Below are 18822 nucleotides of genomic sequence, written 5' to 3' on the forward strand. Positions count from 1 at the left end.
ATTTGGTAATTACCTATTTATTATCCTTATTTATTCAAGGTGTTGCTACCCTCTTGCTAAATTTCTTCGCAGAGTTGTCTTGGGAAGAATGCTCCGCTTCTCTTTGATAGTCATTGGTGTCTCGCTTCTTGTACTTGGAGCCCTGTCGGCTTTGCTTCCTAATGTCAAAGAGGATGAAACTGTTGTGTTGAGAAGGCAGAAAGACTCCTCCAGACGGCCAGGCCTGGCTTCATTTACTCTGATCATGCAAACATACAACAGAACGGACATCTTGCTGAGACTCTTGAATCACTACCAAGCTGTTCCTCATCTGCAGAAAGTGATTGTTGTATGGAACAATATTGGTCAAAAGACACCTGAAGGGCTATGGCAGGCCCTTGGCCCACACCCCATCCCAGTACTGTTCCAGGAACAGACTGTGAACAGAATGAGGAACAGGCTGCAACCTTTTCCAGACCTGGAAACGGAAGGTAAGGGGGATTTTGACTTTTCAGTTGGCCTCTGAAAGGAAAAGCAAAGTGCAATCTAATGCATGGCCATGGTTGGCAATTTAAACAAACCAGTAGTTGTTGTTAAATGTAGTGGGTTCCAGTCCTACCAGTGTGCTGTTCTCAAAGCTATCCAAATTAATCTTTAAATCCTTAGTCAGGATCACCTGATATCTTATATTCTTGCACGCAATCTTAATTTTTCCCCAGAAATACTGCTTCAAAGGAAGTGAGATTAGCTGAAACTAAAAGACAAGCTTCCCTTGTTTGGATCCTATGATTTGGACTCTATACCCAGTGATATTTATGCTATAAAAAAACTATTTGAGTTATTAGAAAATATGGAAAGCTTGAATGTTTACTGTCAGCATAGCTATCGCTACCATTCTTTCTATAATACAGTGTTTTTCAATCGCTGTTCCGTGGCACTCTAGTGTGCCGCGAGATGTTGCCTGGTGTGCCGCAGGGCCGCCATCAGGACAGTACTACCAGTCCTGCATTCAGGGGCCCGGAGCTGACAGGGGGCCCGGGCTCCCCCAGGGTCCTAGGCAGTGTTCTAAGACAGGGGCGCCAGTAGCTCGCCAAGGCAAAGTGAGTCGATCACCCAGGACTCACTTTGTCTTGGCGATCTAATCTATCGAGCCGATAAGTCTTCTTCTCCCCGACGTCAATTCTGCAGTCGGAGAGGAAGTTCGGGCCAGCCAATCGCTGCCTGGCTGGGCGGAACTTCCTCTCCGATTGCAGAATTGACGTCAGGGAGAGCATGCGTCGGCGTCGGCTTTGGGGCCTGTTATCCATTGGTGGGTCCTTTTCCCCGATGGCAGCAGCAGTGGCAGTGGCTTGGGGAACGGCAGGGAGAAAGAAAGAAAGGGGGCAGGCAGGGAAACAGAAGGAAAGAAGAGAAACAGAAAAAAAGAAAGAAAGGTCAGGGAGAGAGGAAGAAAAAGTTGGGGGAGGGAATGAGGTGTGGAGGACAGAAAGCATACAGGCTGATAGAAGGGAAGAAAGATTGGATGCACAGTCAGAAGAAGAAAGTGCAACCAGAAATCACCAGACAAGGTAGGAAAAATGATTTTATTTTAAATTTAGCAAAGTGGAGGCAGTATTACCACAGTTTTCAAAGGAATTTGCCCAAATAACTTAATAGTTAACTGGGTAAAGTCCCAGAGATGAAAACTTCCCTTCACTTACTATGCACAGTTCTGAATTTATATCTGCTGTCTATATTTTACAATATGGTCACCTTTTACTAAACCGCAATAGTGGTTTTTAGCGCAGGGAGCCTATGAGCGTCAAGAGCAGCGCTGGGCATTCAGTGCAGCTCCCTGCACTAAAAACTGCTATTGTGGTTTAATAAAAAGGATGGAGGGTATATTTGTCTATTTTTGAATGCTATAAAAACCAAATACAGAGAGAGACTGAGAGTTGTTGACGAAGAGCTACGTGTGTGTCTTTCTTCGATTCCAGCCAGAATATCAGCTTTGTGTTCAGCCAAACAGGCCCAGGTTTCGCACTGAATAAAGTATTTTATAATTTTTCACTATTCTGTTTACTTAATATTTCATAATAAAGTAATTATAAAATACTTTCTTTGTGTTTATTTGATTCCTATTCAAGAGAATTACTTTATATATAGTCAATATAGGCACAGAGTTAAATTTTTTAACATTTTCTAATGGTGGTGTGCCTCGTGATTTTTTTCATGAAACAAGTGTGCCTTTGCCCAAAAAAGGTTGAAAAACACTGCTATAACATATTCTTTATGCAGTCACCTCTGGTTGTGCCTCTTTGATTCTACTTCCTGGTGAATCTTCAGTGAGGGAACTGAACCTGGGACCGGGCGTTTGTCAGGACGCCTCTCAAGTGACCCCACCAACCATACATTGTGGGGGCCATGAACAAACCTGACATTTACATTTGCCTAAGGCTGGCTAATTAACGTTTCATTTTGCTTACTTTTTAATATAAATGCTTCTATGTTATTTCCGTTTTTGTCTTGTTTTATTTATCTTTGTTTAGTTGTATTAATGGTCATCATTTTAATGTTTATACAGTCAAAACAGGACAGGTACCTGCATAGTATACTGTACACTCAAATATAAACCGGGATTTTGGGGCCAAAAAAGTGCCTCAAAAATGGGGATCTCTGTTTATATTCGGGTCTACCCATCGTCCCTCCCAGTAGCTTCCCTTCTCTACCCGGAATCATAACATATTGAATAAACATTTAATCAACAGAAGAAAAACAGTGTCCTTTTTAAAAGGACTTGGCAATTGTTTTTCCGGTACTTCTTTTTTGTTGGAATTCATCCAGGGTAAATATAATTTTTGTGGTATTCTAAATCAAACACAATTTTTCTCATTTTCTGCTTGTGAAATTCCACATGAAAATCCCCCAATAGTTCTCTGAAAATCTGGATATTGATTGTTCAGTCTGCCACTGGATCAGCTTTGGCATCTAATTGCTATTTCAAGTACCTTTCATTTATATGGAAGTTTCTATGATCATTAGCATCACATCTAACAAACATTTGTTCAAAATAGAATTGCATCGTTTCATAAAAGGCTTTTTCTTCAAAGAACAATTGGAGCTCTTTTGATGTTGTTAAACCGTCTTAAGTATTCTGTCTTTTTTAAAAAAATGTAATACATTGTAGGATTTGCTGCACGTAATGTCAATCTAATAATTTTCTTTTGCAAACTCCAAAATCTCTGCCCATTGCGAAGCAGAAAAAGTAAATGAAGTGGAATTCATTTCAGAAATGGTTCCTTAAAACTGACTCTAGTGTATAACTAAAAACACTTTGCCAAGCCTCCATATCTTGTCACCTGCCAAGAAGCTGTACACTGGAAAAGTGGCTTAAAATCACAAAAATAAGTGAAGCAGCAGATTGTGATATTTGTGGTTATAGTTCTGTAAGTAGTAATGTATTTTAATATTTGTTTTAATAATCACCTTGTTGTGAATTAACAGTCATTTGATAAGTTTAGACCTAATACTTTTTGTAACTTTAATATGGTATATATATCTATTGCAAATTGTACATTAAGGGCCACTTTTACAAAGCACCATAGTATTCAAGGATGAGTGTCGTCATAGGAGTTCACAGAAAATACCCCCCCCCCACACACACACACACACAATGCTGCTGAGACACTTGTTTTGTGACTCACATGAATTCCTGTACTTTGGAAGCAATTCCAAAGCTGGCACAAAAGTTTTATTTTTGTTGTTAGGGGGTGGTTCTTTTTTTTTTTTTAGTTCAAATTTGCGCATTCTGGGCTTTTTAGCAACCATCGCCGCTTTTTATCTCCAAAGCAAATGATGTGTCATATAGGGTAGGCACCAAAAAGGACAAAAAGTTCCCTATGAAAAAATGGAAAATAATAATAATAATAAATTTTATTTTTGTATACTGCCATGCCATGAGTTCTAGGCGCTTTACATCAAGAAAAGCTGGACAATCAGCAAATTGTACAAATGCACCATATATACATATCATAAATACAATATTAAAACAATTAAGATATAAATTTATCAAACAGATAGGTTTTCAGTGCTTTTCTAAAAGCATGATAAGATTGAGCTGGAGGAATTAGGGGAGGACCAACAAAAATGTGAAAAAAAGGAAATCTTGGAGACAAAGAATGAAACATGGCAAGTTTATTGTAAAAAATAATAAAATGCAACAGGTCTGCATAAAACAAATCCACAAAGATAATGAGTTCAGAGGAAGGACTCAACAGTGCTGTTTATTGACACAGCTGCCTGCCTCAGGAGTCATGACCAGAGCAACAGATAAAAATAAAACATACTGGGACAGAAGGCCATCTTGAAAGAGTGGACCTCGGATAACTCCTCCTCTTATTGGGGGTGGAGAATCAGTCTTCATGAATTGATGGACTGGGAGGCTATAAACAGAAAAAGCACTTTTTAGGCATTTGGGATCCCTACTTAAATTCCCAGACTTTGAATATGCTATAAGGGCAGCCACTGTTGGTTTAGTTCTTTCTCTTCTATCCATTAGGAGCTTGTGTTTTGGGTGGGGTGGGTATTGGGTGGTTGAGGTTAGAGCTATGGGAAGATTGCTGTAGGGAGTTGTTTGTGGGGGTTGTGGAGGGGTAGGGGGACCCCCATGGGAGAGGGGTGATATTAGAGTTTGTTTTTGTTTTGTATTGATGATGATGCGTTCTTGGAGTTCTTTGTACCTTTTTAACAAGGACTTCAATTGATATTTTCTTTATTATGCTATCTGTGATTGATTACTCTATTGCCTGTCATTGGTTTCTTGTTTTCTGCTTACCTGTATTTGTTGACCTCTAGGTGCAGTTCAATAAAAATTGTTGAATCATAAAAACAAACCCCATAAAGATTATTTTAACTGTAAATATATAAAGCATGGTTAGGGCCATTTTTATAAAGCCACGGTAGCGATGCTGCCATAATAAATGCACCAAAGCACATGGGAATTGAATGGGTTTTGGTGCATTTACTGTGGCAGTATTACTTCCACAGCTTTGTAAAAGAGGCCCTTAATGTATAATTTGCAATATATATAAATACCATATTAAAGTTTCAAAAAGTATTAGGTCTAAACTTATCAAATGACTGTTATTGCACAACAAGCTGATTATTAAAAAAAAAATTTTAAATACGTTATTGCTTAAAGAACTCTCTTTAAAAACATGTAAAATGTATATTTGTTTCAAGTAAATAAAAACCATACTCCATGTCGATTTTATGGCAGCATTAAAAGATGAGAAGGTGGTACCATTATACTGTAATTGACACCTTGCATGATTCATAAATCATTAGTACGCATAGTTGAAAACTTTTGAACATAAGTATATGTATTTGGGGGTTAAACAATCCTCAAAGGAAATAATCTAAAAGGAATATAACATTATCAGTCTTAAAAGCATCATTATAAATGAGGTCATAAACTTGGAAACACTTTAAGGCCCTCTTTTATGAAACCATTTATGAGGCCAGTGAATGCCCTCAGCGCACAAGTGGTCCATCAATCACTTGGAGCATCGGGCAATTCAGCTGGCTCTTCTCCATTTCGAGAGTCATCTCTGTATCGAGCCGTCCGTGTCTTCTTGGACACTGCTATGGTGGTGGCTTATTTCAATCGGTAGGGGGGCACAAGGAGTTTCTCTCTGAGCGTGGAGGCTCAGCTTCCCTTCTTGTGGGTGGAGAGACATCTTGTGGCACTGACAGGAGTGGACAATATTCCAGCAGATTTTCTCGCAGACTCTGGATCCCAGAGAGTAGTCTGTCTCAAAGAGTGTTCAATTGCATGGTAGGTCAGTGGTGGTGATGGTGGCGGGGTCCCACGTTCAATTTAATGGTGACTGTGGTCAACAAGAAAGCAGATCAGTTATTCAGTCACCGTTACGAGGCTGGCACTGAAGGCCTGGACGCTCTAGTGCAGCCCTGGCCACAGGAAGGTCTACTTGTATGTCTTCACTCCATGGCCCATGCTAGGGCATCTGTTGAGACAGATAGTGGCTCACAGAGGTCTGGTGATCCAAATCGCATCTGTTTGGCCAAAGCGGCCGTGGTGTGCTGACTTGATTCGGCATCAGCAGGATCAGGAGCTCCGGCTAACTTGTTATTCTTACCTCCTCATGCAGGGTCCAATACAGGATCCAGACCGCTTTGGTCTTACAGCATAGCTCTTCAGTGCATGGCTTTGACTAGCCGGGGCTATTCTTTGGCTCTGATTGCCACATTGCTACACAACAAAAGGAAATCCACAGTGGCTGCCTATGCAAAGGTTTGGCGATGTTATCAGGCCTGCCGCGGCCTGTGACAGGTGGACCCGGCTGCTCCGTCGGTCCCTCAGGTCCTGGAGTTCCTGCAGGATGGCCTGAAAAAGGGCCTAGCGGTAGCTTCGCTTCAGTTGCAGATTGCCAGTCTTTTGTGTATGGGCCCTCTGAGGGACGTCTTGACAACTCATCTAGATGTGGGGCACTTTGCGGCTTAGGTCTCTGTTGCGACTTCTCTGCCCGACTTGGAATCTTAACCTGGTCCTCCATTCTTTGGCTTCTCCGCTATATGAGACTCTGGAGCGGCCCTTATGGATCTCACGATCAAGACGGTCTTCCTGATGGTTTTGGAGCTTCAGGTTCTTTCTTTCCAGGATCCTTTTGTGCGTATTACAGATTCCGCTGTGATGCTGTGCATAGTTCCTTCCTTTCTTCCCAAAGTGGTTTCCATTCTCCATGTGAATCAGGAAGTTCGCATTCCTGCTTTTGCTTTCTCTGGTTCGGGAGCAGGACCGGGTGTTGCAGTCCTTGGACATGCGCAGGATCTTGTTGCGGTACATGGAGGTCACCAATGAGTTTAGCCTCTCTGACCACCTGTTTGTTCTGGCAGGTCCTACCCACAAGGGTAGGCCAGCTTCTAAGGCCACTATTTCCAAGTGGATCCATATGGCCATTTCTTTGGAAAGAAGTCCCCCCCCCCCCTTTTTGGGGCTATTTTGTTACATTCCACATTCCGGAATAAAGTGGGATTGCATAAGAACAAAAGATTAGGTTCTTAACTTTTGATAATCTTCTTTCTTGTAAATCCACACTTTATTCTAGGAACCCGCCCTGCACCTTGCTGATTCGCTGATTGTCTGCCTTTACATATTCTGGTAAGCTGACTTTCTGTTTTCTGACTAGCCTTTATGAGAGTGCCATTAGAATGGGTTTAGCACTTAGTTTGGGGGGGTCCCTAGTTTAGGTGCCTTCTTCTGACAGTGCAGGCTGTGTCTCCTTGTAGCACTGTTTTGTTGTTCAGGTTTCTAATATTTTATGACCTGTTCTCTTGTTTTTCATTGTTGCGTTGTTGATATGAGCAGCATTCACTTATTTGCCGGGGTGTGTCCCTTTCTCCTTTCTCTCTCTTGTTGTTATCCTCTACAGAAGTTCCTGGCTGCTTTAAGACTAACTGATGTTCACAGGGACAGTGATAAGGTAAGATGAGGGAGGGTTTAAGCCTCTGATGTTTGAGGCTTCCTACAAACTCCTGGTGGATAGAGGGAAATAACCCACTTGTCCCAGAATAAAGTGTAGATTTACAAGAAAGAAGATTAGCTAAGGTAAGAACCTAATCTTTCGTTGTCACAGCCTGCAAAAGTTTGCACTCTTAGCTTTGCCCTTATGATGGCTAATCAACTCCCCACCCCCCATGAGTTCTAAAGAATATATTCTGCCAAAAATTATGCTATCTGTACCAAACTTTGAAGTATGTTTACTAAAGGGCATTAAGATCTGGAGTTAACATGGATTTTAACGTGTGTTATTGCTATTCTTTTTGAGGCAATGATTTATGTAGGTTGTGTGCTAATTGCTAGGATTTAATGCAAGAGCACTTAGCATCACCTATGTAAGAGGCGCCATATGATCCAGCATTAACTCGGGGTTTTAAAGGGGTTAAGAAACTCCCGCAATGTTCACTGACAATCAGGAATATTTAGATAATGGTGTTTTATTCTGAACAAATGTAGATCTCATTCCTGTAACCCATTCTAAGCTCATTGGGAAAATGGGATAGAAAATGAATTAAATAAATGATTCTACTTATTTAAACATCTGTGAAGATATAACACTTTTTCAGCATACAGCTGTTTTTGTACATCACAAATGTTTGAAAGTTCTAATTCTAATAATTAACTGTGATGTTACAAATGAAACAGTGTCTTCCCCATTCCAACCTCCTTCCTCCGCCACCCCCCTCCCCCCCCCGATATCCTAAGTCAAACTTTGAAAGCATTAAGTTGGCTGAAAATATTTTCGTTGAAATTTGGCCAGTTTCTCATTGAAATCATGTTAAGTGCCATCAAATGTGTGTCTGCTCCTGGCAAACCTCTGGTTAGTTGCCTTAAACCAGGGGTGTCAAAGTCCCTCCTCGAGGGCCGCAATCCAGTCGGGTTTTCCTCAATGAATATGCATGAGATCTATTTGCATGCACTGCTTTCATTGTATGCTAATAGATCTCATGCATATTCATTGGGGAAATCCTGAAAACCCAACTGGATTGTGGCCCTCGAGGAGGGACTCTTGACACCCCTGCCCTAAACTATGTTTGGTCTTCAGTCAGATGGCCAATTGTTGATAGAATGACATCCATAACTGCTGTTATTGTGTTTGGTCCATTAGACTGCTGGTCTTCCTCTTTTTTTATTGACCTTGTCAAGCGTGATGCCTTTCTCTAATGATTGTTCTCTTTGCATGATGTATCCGAAGCCTTGTTATTTTAGTTTCCAAGGAAAACATAGGTTTGATCCCCTCCAATATCAATTGATTTGCTCTTCAAGGGAAGGTTAATAAGGTGTGGTAACAACTTAGTTTACTGCGGGAGTCAGTAACCAGCAACATTGCCGTACTGCAGGTTAGTGACTCCTTTAGTACATGGATAATGCAGCTTGAAATCAGCCTCACAAGCAGCACTATTAATACTGCCTTGGAGCATCAGGTTGCTAAGTTGCAGTCTTGATTCTCCAGAGCCACATCTTAGAGGGGCCAGGAAATGTAAATTAAATTGCCCCTCCCCCAACTGCTTCCATAGAGGACATTTACCCCCCTATTCTACAGATTGTGCCCAAAGTTGTGCACGCCCAAGATGCGCGTGTAATTAACAATCACTTAAGTATCAATAATTGGGCACTAACAATCAATTATTGCATTTTATTGGCTTTGATTAAAAGTGCTATTTGATTCGGTGCCCAACTGCACCCAGAATTTGGCCTACGCACATATCTTGGGCTCTGGCATTTACAGTACACTCAGTTTCAACAAGCATAAGTCCAGGCTTAAGTGATATTCTATATAAGATTTTTGTCCTTTATAGAATAGCACTTAACGCCAAATGTTTTGGGTGCCTGAGTTTGCTGCCATTTACAGAATATCTCCCAGAAGCTTTTATGTTGGAAGCGGTGAAGCACTGCTTTAACTAATCTATTGCAACTGGAAGCTAGATCCCAGCTTCATTCATGATTAAATGCACAATATTATGTGGTATGTTATATTTTCATTTGGCTTAACCAAAAGACAGGATTTTGTTTTTTGTATTTCAGCTGTTCTGATGATGGATGACGACACCCTGGTTAGTGCGCACGACTTGGCTTTTGCTTTCTCTGTTTGGCAGGTCAGTGTTGATGCATTTTATTCAAAGACTCTGGAGAAGCTGCCTGTTTGCTGCCAAACAATTTTTTTTCTATAGTTAGTGCAAGTAAATTCTAAGCCTCTGATGGGAGCTTTTTTTTCTTTTTAATGGTAACCTATTAATCTATCCTCTTTATAACCTCTAATTTCTTATTATGTTTTTCCCTCATTTATTGAATTACCTGTAAACCATGCCGAGCTCTATCTTTATGGAGAGGATGCGGTATACAAACTTAAGGTTTAGTTTAGTTTAACCTCTCTGCACTCTTCAGATGCACAAACATTTGGCTAGTACCTTCATAGGGTCACCAGCTTAATGGCTGCTGTTTCTAAGAGAGAGTATTTCCAAGTACGAGTCAGACTCTCCTGAGACATTTCAGTAGCAAACTGAATTTTATGCTAAACGCAGGCATACCTGCTTAAGCATGTTTGATAATAGAAGCACATTTTCAAAGCACTTCACAATAAGAACATAAGAATATAACATAAGCGTTACTATACTGGAACAGACCGAAAGTCTAAGCCCAGTATCCTGTTTCCAATAGTGGCCAATCCAGGTCACAAGTTCTGGCAAGATCCCAAGGAGTTAAACAACGAGCTGTTTTGTGTAAGTAACATAGTAGATGATGATGATAAATAACTTGCAAGGTCCATCCAGTCTGTCCAATAAGATACAACACATGCTATGAGGTTAATATGGCAATTTATATTATTGATCTTTATCTGTCCTTGCAATTTAAAGTTTCAAGTTTATTAACTTTTTAATATACCGACCATCAACAGGTATCTGGCCGGTTCACAGTAAAATTATAAAAAAAGAAAAGAGTCATAAATATAAAAAGCAGATGGGTGAACATCAAAAACATAACTTGACTAACATGAAAGTGAGGATAAGAGGGAAAGGAGGGGGAAAGTTACATGTTTTGGAGAAGAAAGGGAGAAAGTGGGAATAGGGAAAAACATATTGGGTAGGGTCGCTTTTTTAAAGCGTTTGGTTAAATAAATTGGAACCAGCGGAGTGAAGGAGAAAAAAAAAAGAAAGAGAGGGAAATAGAGAGGAAAAAATTAGGAGAAAAAGAAGGTAGCTCTAAGGACAGGCAAAAGCGTCACGAAATAAGAACGTCTTCAAGTTAGTCTTGAATTTATGTAGATGTTGTTCTTCTCTAAGTTGTTGTGGTAGGGCATTCCACATCGTTGGGGCAACTACTGTAAAATTTATTTTCCGGGTATAATAGAACTCTTTTACGGAAGGAATTCGTAAAAGTTTTTGGTCTGTTGACCTCAAAGTATGTGAAGAACATTGGGGGATGAGAACCTTATCAAGATATAGAGGCTGGTGTGAGAGTTTTATTTTGAAGGTAAGCAAAATGATTTTATAGGTTATACGATGTATGATAGGCAACCAATGTGCCTCTTTCAGAAGCGGGGTGACATGATCATATTTGCCTATTTTGTAAATGAGTTTTATTGCTGTATTTTGTATTAATTGTAAGCGGCGGGTTTCTTTTTGTGGGAGGCCGTTATAAAGAGAATTGCAATAGTCTAAGTGAGAAATAACAAGAGAGTGAACCAGAATTGTGATTGCCTCTATCCCTAAGATTGAAGTTAATGAACGGATAAGACGAAGTTTGAAAAAACAGATTCTTACTACCGAACTGATTTGATCATGGAATGTAAGATCCTTATCGATAATGACTCCTAATAATTTTATTTTTGTTTCCATTTGTATAGGAGTGGATTTGATAGAAATTTTGCCAGATAAAGATTCACTGTTTTTGATTGGGAGTAGTAGGGCACAAGAGAGAGTTTATTTGTATAGAGCCAGTCATTTACAGTATCCAGTTTATTGTTTATGTCTGTTATATCTGAAGTATTTGAGGTGTTGACTGGGTGGAGTAGTTGTATGTCATCAGCATAGCTGAAGATTGTGAATCCAATAGATTGTGCTAGCGTAAGAAGAGGAGGCAGAAAGATGTTGAAAAGTAGTGGAGATAGAATAGATCCTTGTGGAACACCATAGGTTGGTGATATAGATTGAGAAGTTTCATTCTTTACCTGAACTTTAAAGCTACGTTCATTAAAGTATGAAATGAACCATTGAAGAGCCGGACCTGTAATACCGCAGTCTTTAAGTCGATTAATAAGAAGAGAGTGGTCAATAGTGTCGAAGGCTGCGGACAGGTCAAGGGAAATAAGAAGAACCGATTTTTGGTGATCATGATAGTAATGAATAGTTGAGGTAAGGCCTAGCAGTGACAGTTCAGTGGAGTGCGAAGAACGAAAACCTGTTTGGCATGGATGAAGGGCATGGGTGTTTTCGATAAATTCTGTAAGTTGAGTGTGAATGATTTTTTCCGTTAGTTTAGAGATTAAGGGTAGGTTAGCAATAGGGCGGTAATTTGCTGGCTGAGAAGGGTCTAAGTTGTGCTGTTTCAATTTTGGGATAACGAGTGCTGTTTTCCAAGCAATAGGTACTAGGTGGTCAGAAAGAGACTTAGAAACCATTTCCCAGATGAATGGGCCGAAAAAGGAAAATAATTTTTTAAGGAGTGAAGGGGGAATACTCTCCATAAGATTGCTGGAGGTATTTAAAGATTGTAAGATAAGGAGAAGATTAGCTAGAGAGGGCATTTTGAAATTTGAACAGGTGCTGAATGAGAGATGGGAAGATTCATCGGGAGTGTGGGAAAGAGAGGCAGAAGAGGAAGGTCCTAGATATGATCTAATGTTTTTGATTTTTGTATCAAAGAAAAGTGCCAGCTCATTGGCAGATGGTTGTGTAGTTGAGGGTGTGGATTTTTTTTTTAGAGTATTTTGAGAGAAATTGAACTAGATTGAAGAGAGCTGAAGAATTACGGGTGGAGGAGATAAGTTTAGAATAGTATTCTTTCTTGGTTTGTTGTATGGCTGTTTTATAATGAGAGGCTTTTTCCTTGAACAGGATGAGAAAATTATTATGGCGTGTTTTGCGCCATTTATGTTCGACAGATCGAAGTTGTCGACGAAGAAGGGCAAGTTTATTGTTATACCAGGGTTGTTGTTTTTTTGAGTCTGCTTGGCACAGGACATACTCTCTAAGTATTGGAGTTTCTGTCAAAGCCCATGCCAGCCCATCAAGATGTATGTAGCCATAATCTGGGCACAGACTATAGAAGTATGTCCAGCACTGGCCTTATATCCCAACTATTGGAGTTACTATCTAAGCCAGCGGTAGGGAACTCCAGTCCTCGAGAGCTGTATTCCAGTCGGGTTTTCAGGATTTCCCCAATGAATATGCATGAGATCTATTTGCATGCACTGCTTTCAATGCATATTCAATGGGGAAATCCTGAAAACCTGACTGGAATATGGCTCTCGAGGACCGGAGTTCCCTACCCCTGATCTAAGCACTACTAAGTTTTATTTTGCTTCCAGCCTCTTTCCATATAAGAATTCTTTGTGGTTATCCCAAGCATTTTTGAATTCTGTTACTGTTTTTGTCTCCAGCACCTCTTGCAGGAGAGCATTCCAGGTATTTACCACCCTTTCCATGAAAAAGTGCTTCCTAGCATTATTCTTAAGTCGACCCCCTTGCAACTTGAGTTCTAATTCTACCACTTCCCCTTCTTTTGAAAAATTTTGTCTGCAGTTTATTTATTTATTCAGTTTTCTATACCATTTTCCTAAGGGAGCTCGGAACACAAGCATTTTTCCCTGCCTGTCCCGGTGGGCTCACAATCTATCTATGTAGATTTTTTTTATGTGTTCTTTGCTGTACTTTTACTTAAAAATACATTTATTGTTACTTAAATTCATTGATCAAGTATTTAAAAAACACTGGTTTTCATACTCGATAAAGTCTGAGTGTTGTTATATTAATAAATTCTAACTTATCTTAACAGCAATTTCCAGATCAGATTGTTGGCTTTGTTCCAAGAAAACACATCTCAACTCCTTCTGGTATATACAGCTACGGTAGCTTTGAACTGCAGAGCCCCGAGTCGGGGGCTGGAGACCTGTACTCCCTAATCCTGATAGGAGCAGCATTCTTCCATCGAAAGTACCTCGAGCTCTTTCCAAGACAGCCTGAAGCGGTGCATTCTTTAATAGATGAGACTCAGAACTGTGACGACATTGCAATGAATTTTATAGTTGCTAAACAGACTAGGAAACCTTCCGGTGTGTTTGTGAAGCCTGTGGACATGAGGAACTTGGAAAAAGAGACACGTAGTGGTTATTCTGGCATGTGGCATAGAGCAGAACATTTGCTGCAGCGATCTTACTGTCTAAATAAGCTGGTTGCTATCTATGGCAGTATGCCTTTGAAGTATTCCAACATTATGATTTCTCAGTTTGGCTTTCCTAATTATGCTAATCACAAGACTAAAATGTAACAATTTAAACCTCTGTATGGCAAAGATTTTACAGTTTTTAATGTTTGTTTTTTCTAGGAATGTTTTTTTATTTTCTTTTTTTAACACATGTTAAGATCTATGGCGTTGATATTCAAAGTGATTTAACTAGACAAAAGATGCTCCTGTACTTAAATCACACTGGACAGGGCGAGCTCAAATATTCAGCAGCATGCACCTGGAAAATGCTGCTGAATATTTGAGCAGACCATCATAACACCATCTGGTAGTCCATAGGCAGTCATAAGAACATAAGAATAGCCGCTGCTGGGTCAGACCAGTGGTTCATCGTGCCCAGCAGTCCACTCACACGGCAGCCCTTAGGTCAAAGACCAGTGCCCTATTTGAGTCTAGCCTTACCTGCGTATGTTCTGTTCCAGTAGGAACTTATCCAACCTTGTCTTGAATCCCTGGAGGGTGCTTTCCCCCTATAACAGCTTCCGAAAGAGCGTTCCAGATTTCTACCACTCTCTGAGTGAAGAAGGACTTCCTTCCGTTTGTACGGAATCGTTTCCCTTCTAACTTTAGCGAGTGCCCTCTCATTCTCTTCACCTTGGAGAAGGTAAACAGTCTCTCTTTCTCTACAAAGTCAATTCCCTTCAATAGTTACTTGGGTACCTGTGCTATAGCAATTAACTTGTTCTATTGATCACTCTCTCCTCAAAAATGGATTTCCTGTCCTATTAACCCTCTTTCTTCCTCCCCTCTTAAAGTCAATCAATTTGTACCTTTGCTTAATCTTTGTAAACCGCATAGAACTTCGGAGTATTGCGGTATATAAGCTGTTATTATTATTATTTAGCAATGGTTACCAATTAGCTATCTGGTTAAATTAAGTCAGCAGAACGCCTGTCCTATGTTAACCAGATAGCTGTTCAGGTACCACTGCTGAATAGCTCTGGTACTTGGATAACTGCCAGCAGCGGTGTACCTGGATCAGAGCCAGCTCTGAATTTCTAGGTCTAATTTTAGCTGATGACAGCCATCAATTAAAGAAATGCTGACTAATTGCTGGCTGAATATTGCTCCCTATATTTTCTACCAGGAAGTAAGGGCCCTTTTTACGAAGCCACGTTAGGCTTTTTATCGCCAGCCATGGCGGTATTAGCTCCAGTGTTTGTAGAATTCCTATGAGCGTCGAAGTTAATACCACTGCAGCTGGCAATAAAAAAGCTTAACAGGGCTTTGTAAAAAAAAAAAAAAAAGGGGGGGGTGGGGGGGTTAAGAGACAGGAGTAATGACCAGGGCCAGTGAAAGATATTGTGGAGCTTGGTCAAAACATATATTTTTAAGACCCTTGTATGTTTTAGATTCTTGATATACTGCCTTTCCTATGATACAACCAAAGCAGTTTACACTCGTACATGCAGGTACTTTTCTCTGTTTGTAATGGGCTCACAATCTAAGTTTTATATCTGGAATAATGGAGGGCTGTTTATTATTATTATTATTATAGAATTGTAACATAGCATTCAAGCATGTACTTAAAAAAGAAATGAGAAAAAGACAGAGAAATACTGCAACACCCTTTAATGGAGGAATTAAACATCATCCATTAGTCTACATTATTGCTAGAGTCAAGCAAGAAATAAACATATAGAAATAAGAAAAACAAATCCTACCTACAAGGCAAATGAATCCTCTTCAATGCCAGTCAGATCACATACTAACCAAGGGGAGCTACCACTGCAGTCGGACCTCCATCCCAAGGCCCCCAATATTCCAACAATTGTTTAGAACATAAGAACTGCCATCTCCGGATCAGACCTTAGGTCCATCAAGTCCGGCGATCCACAAACATAGAGGCTCCGCCAGGTGTGCCCTGGCATAATTTTAGTCACCCGTATCACTCTATGCCTCTCATAAGGAGATGTTCATCTAGTTTACCCTTAGATCCTAGAACGGTGGATTCCGCAATAACCTCCTCTGGGAGAGCATTCCAGGTGTCTACCACTCGCTGCGTGAAACAGTACTTCCTGATATTTGTCCTGGACTTGTCCCCCCTCAGCTTCAGTCCATGCCCTCTTGTCCTTGTCACATTGGACATTGTAAATAACTCTTTTTCCTGCTCTAAATTGTCGATTCCTTTCAGAATTTTGAAAGTCTCGATCAGATCCCCTTGCAGTCTCCTCTTCCCAAGGGAGAACGACCCCAGTCTCTTAAGTCGTTCCTCGTAATCCAGTTTCTCCATACCTTTCACTAGCTTCGTTGCTCATCTCTGCACCCTCTCCAGCAGTTTTATATCTTTCTTTAGGTATGGAGACCAATGTTGGACACAGTATTCCAAGTGTGGTCTGACGATCGCTCTATAAAAGCGGCATTATTACTTTCTCCGATCTACTCATGATTCCCTTCTTTATCATGCCTAGCATTCTATTTGCTTTTTTGCCGCCGCCGCACATTGTGCTGATGGTTCAAGAAATAAGAAATCACCACCATTAAATAATATATATGACATTTTGAAGTTTCCTGTTACAAGTAAGGTGGCTTCATCACCAAATCCTTTGGCAGAATCCGAAAAAGTCCTAATTGTACTTTAGAGTCACCAAAGAAAGATCAGGAAAAAATACAAACATTAGAACCCAGAAATTGTACACACATATATCTGAAGTAATTCCATAATTCCAAATTTCAGTCCAGTTCCAGGGCAAAGATTACTAACAGAGTATATATAAATACCCTGTACTTCCACCTTGACCTGGATATCCCCAAATTTCTCCAGAAATACCTTCACAATTTGCTATAGGGACGAGGCGAGTATCTTGACAGCTTCCCATATGGTGTCACAGTCGACTATCACTGGTTTCTGTAATCCACTGAGGGCAGTATTGGGCTGATCCAACCCAGCAGCACCAGACATCGCAGTGTCGACCCTTAACTCCTGATAACCTCTCCCCTGGCCAACTGGGAGAAGAATGGGGCATTGCACATATTGGCTCGATGAGGCAGACTATCTTTAGGGTTCAAAGACGCCTGCTCTGCAGTAGAGCTCGACTCATTAAATAGATTATAGTTTATTTGTATCCCGCCTTTCCCAAAGTGGGTCACAACAGTTACGTGCATAATCATAGTCATGATAACACACATACAACAAACAATTACAAACAATAAAAGATTAATTAAGCGACTAGTGCTCCTTCATACAATGTTGGGCCCTCCAAAGGCACTGGAGCAGATCCATGGGTCATGCTGCCAGCAACCTTGAGGATGGACTGAACTGGCTCAAAAACAACTTTGTGCCCTCGGGTAAGTACATATCTGTCTGTTTTTCCCTATTATAACCAGCACAAACAGGGAGAAAATGGCTTGAAAACAGATGCCAACACACGAGCTGACTCAAAGTACTTCTGCTTCAAACACCATCTTGACTTCTGCGGGTTTGGGACACTCTTCACCTGGTTTCTCCTCAGAGACCTGTCTGATATGGGTGGCCCTATGGCATAGCCCTCTAAGTCATTGAAACACACAAGCCCCTCCACCACTACAAGGTGGTGTCCTTTTGGAGGACTGGAATACTGGAGGGTTAAATGACTTGCCCAGGGCCACAAGCAGCCACAGTGGGAATCAAACCCAGTTCTCCCCTGGTTCTCAGCCCACTGCACTAACCGTTAGATGACTTCTCTACGCCTCCATTTTACCATCCGTCACCTCCATTCTACTGCAAACCTTTATAGAATTCTTCATTGTTTACAAAACCTATGCTCTTGAAACCCCCTGGGCTCATATTGCAATCATATATTGCTTGGCAGGGAATCCAAGTTTGCACCCTCTCTCCAGGGCTGGCCAGGTCTCACTGGTGTCCTGAATTCCAGGGAGGAATAATTTTTCCATTGACGAGCAGGATGTATCAGCCACACAAATGGATAACATCATCCGATGTGTAAACATAAGAATATAAGAATTGCCCCTGCAAGGTCAGACCAGTGGTCTATCAAGTCCAGCAGTCTACTTACGCGGCGGCCCTCTGGTCAAAGACCAGTGCCCTAACTGAGACTAGCCCTATCAGCGTACGTCCTTGTTCAGCAGGAACTTGTCTAACTTTATCTTGAATCTCTAGAGGGTGTTTTCCCCTATGACAGACTCCGGAAGAGCATTCCAGTTTTCCACCACTCTCTTGGTGAAGAAGAACTGCCTTACGTTTGTACAGAATTTATCCCCTTTCAATTTTAGAGAGTGCCCTCTCGTTCTCCCTACCTTGGAGAGGGTGAACAACCTGTCCTTATCTGTTAAGCCTATCCTCTTCAGTACCTTGAATGTTTCGATCATGTTCCCTCTCAATCTCTGTTCAAGGGAGAAGAGGCCCAGTTTCTCTAATCTTTCACTGTACGGCAGCTCCTCCAACCCCTTAACCATCTTAGTCGCTCTTCTCTGGACCCTTTCGAGTAGTACCATATCCTTCATGTATGGCGACCAGTGCTGTACAGCGGCATGATAACCTCCGATCTGTTTGTGATCCCCTTTATCATTCCTAGCATTCTGTTTGCCCTTTTCGCCACCGCTGCACAAAAAAAGGGGTTTTGGATTTAGCTCATGTCTTATTCAGTTGTAGGTCAAAGCAAGTTGCATTCAGGTACAGTGGGATTTTTTTTTTCCTGTTCCCTTAAGGTTTACAATGTAAGGGGGCAATGCTATAATTTGGTACTAAGAAGTAGGCACCACAGTGGGCTCCACTTAACAGCATGTAGGTACCCATAAGTTATTATAGAATACTAGCGCAAACCTCCGGGCACTCTACAAGCTAAGCACGATTACTTAATCCTCCACTGCCCCAGGTACATTAG

The 18822-nt window shown here is 40.9% G+C and overlaps 1 protein-coding gene across 5 annotated transcripts in view; it reads left to right on the plus strand.

Moving 5' to 3' along the window:
• The window catches only part of EXTL2 (exostosin like glycosyltransferase 2), a 40165-nt gene extending 25768 nt beyond the window's left edge, over positions 1-14397 (plus strand). For 3 of the 5 annotated variants that reach the window (XM_033916576.1, XM_033916577.1, XM_033916574.1), the window contains exons 2-4: positions 73-470; positions 9563-9633; positions 13532-14397. In XM_033916576.1, the coding sequence (XP_033772467.1) occupies positions 89-470; positions 9563-9633; positions 13532-14023 (945 nt within the window). In that variant the 5' untranslated portion in view covers positions 73-88 and the 3' untranslated portion in view covers positions 14024-14397. Of the gene's footprint in view, positions 1-39; positions 471-9562; positions 9634-13531 lie in introns of all 5 variants that reach the window. The other 2 variants (XM_033916575.1, XM_033916573.1) reach the window with 1 other exon arrangement.
• The last annotated feature ends 4425 nt before the right edge of the window (positions 14398-18822 follow it).

Source organism: Geotrypetes seraphini, chromosome 12 (assembly GCF_902459505.1).
Source record: "Geotrypetes seraphini chromosome 12, aGeoSer1.1, whole genome shotgun sequence".
In the NCBI taxonomy this organism is placed as follows: domain Eukaryota; kingdom Metazoa; phylum Chordata; class Amphibia; order Gymnophiona; family Dermophiidae; genus Geotrypetes; species Geotrypetes seraphini.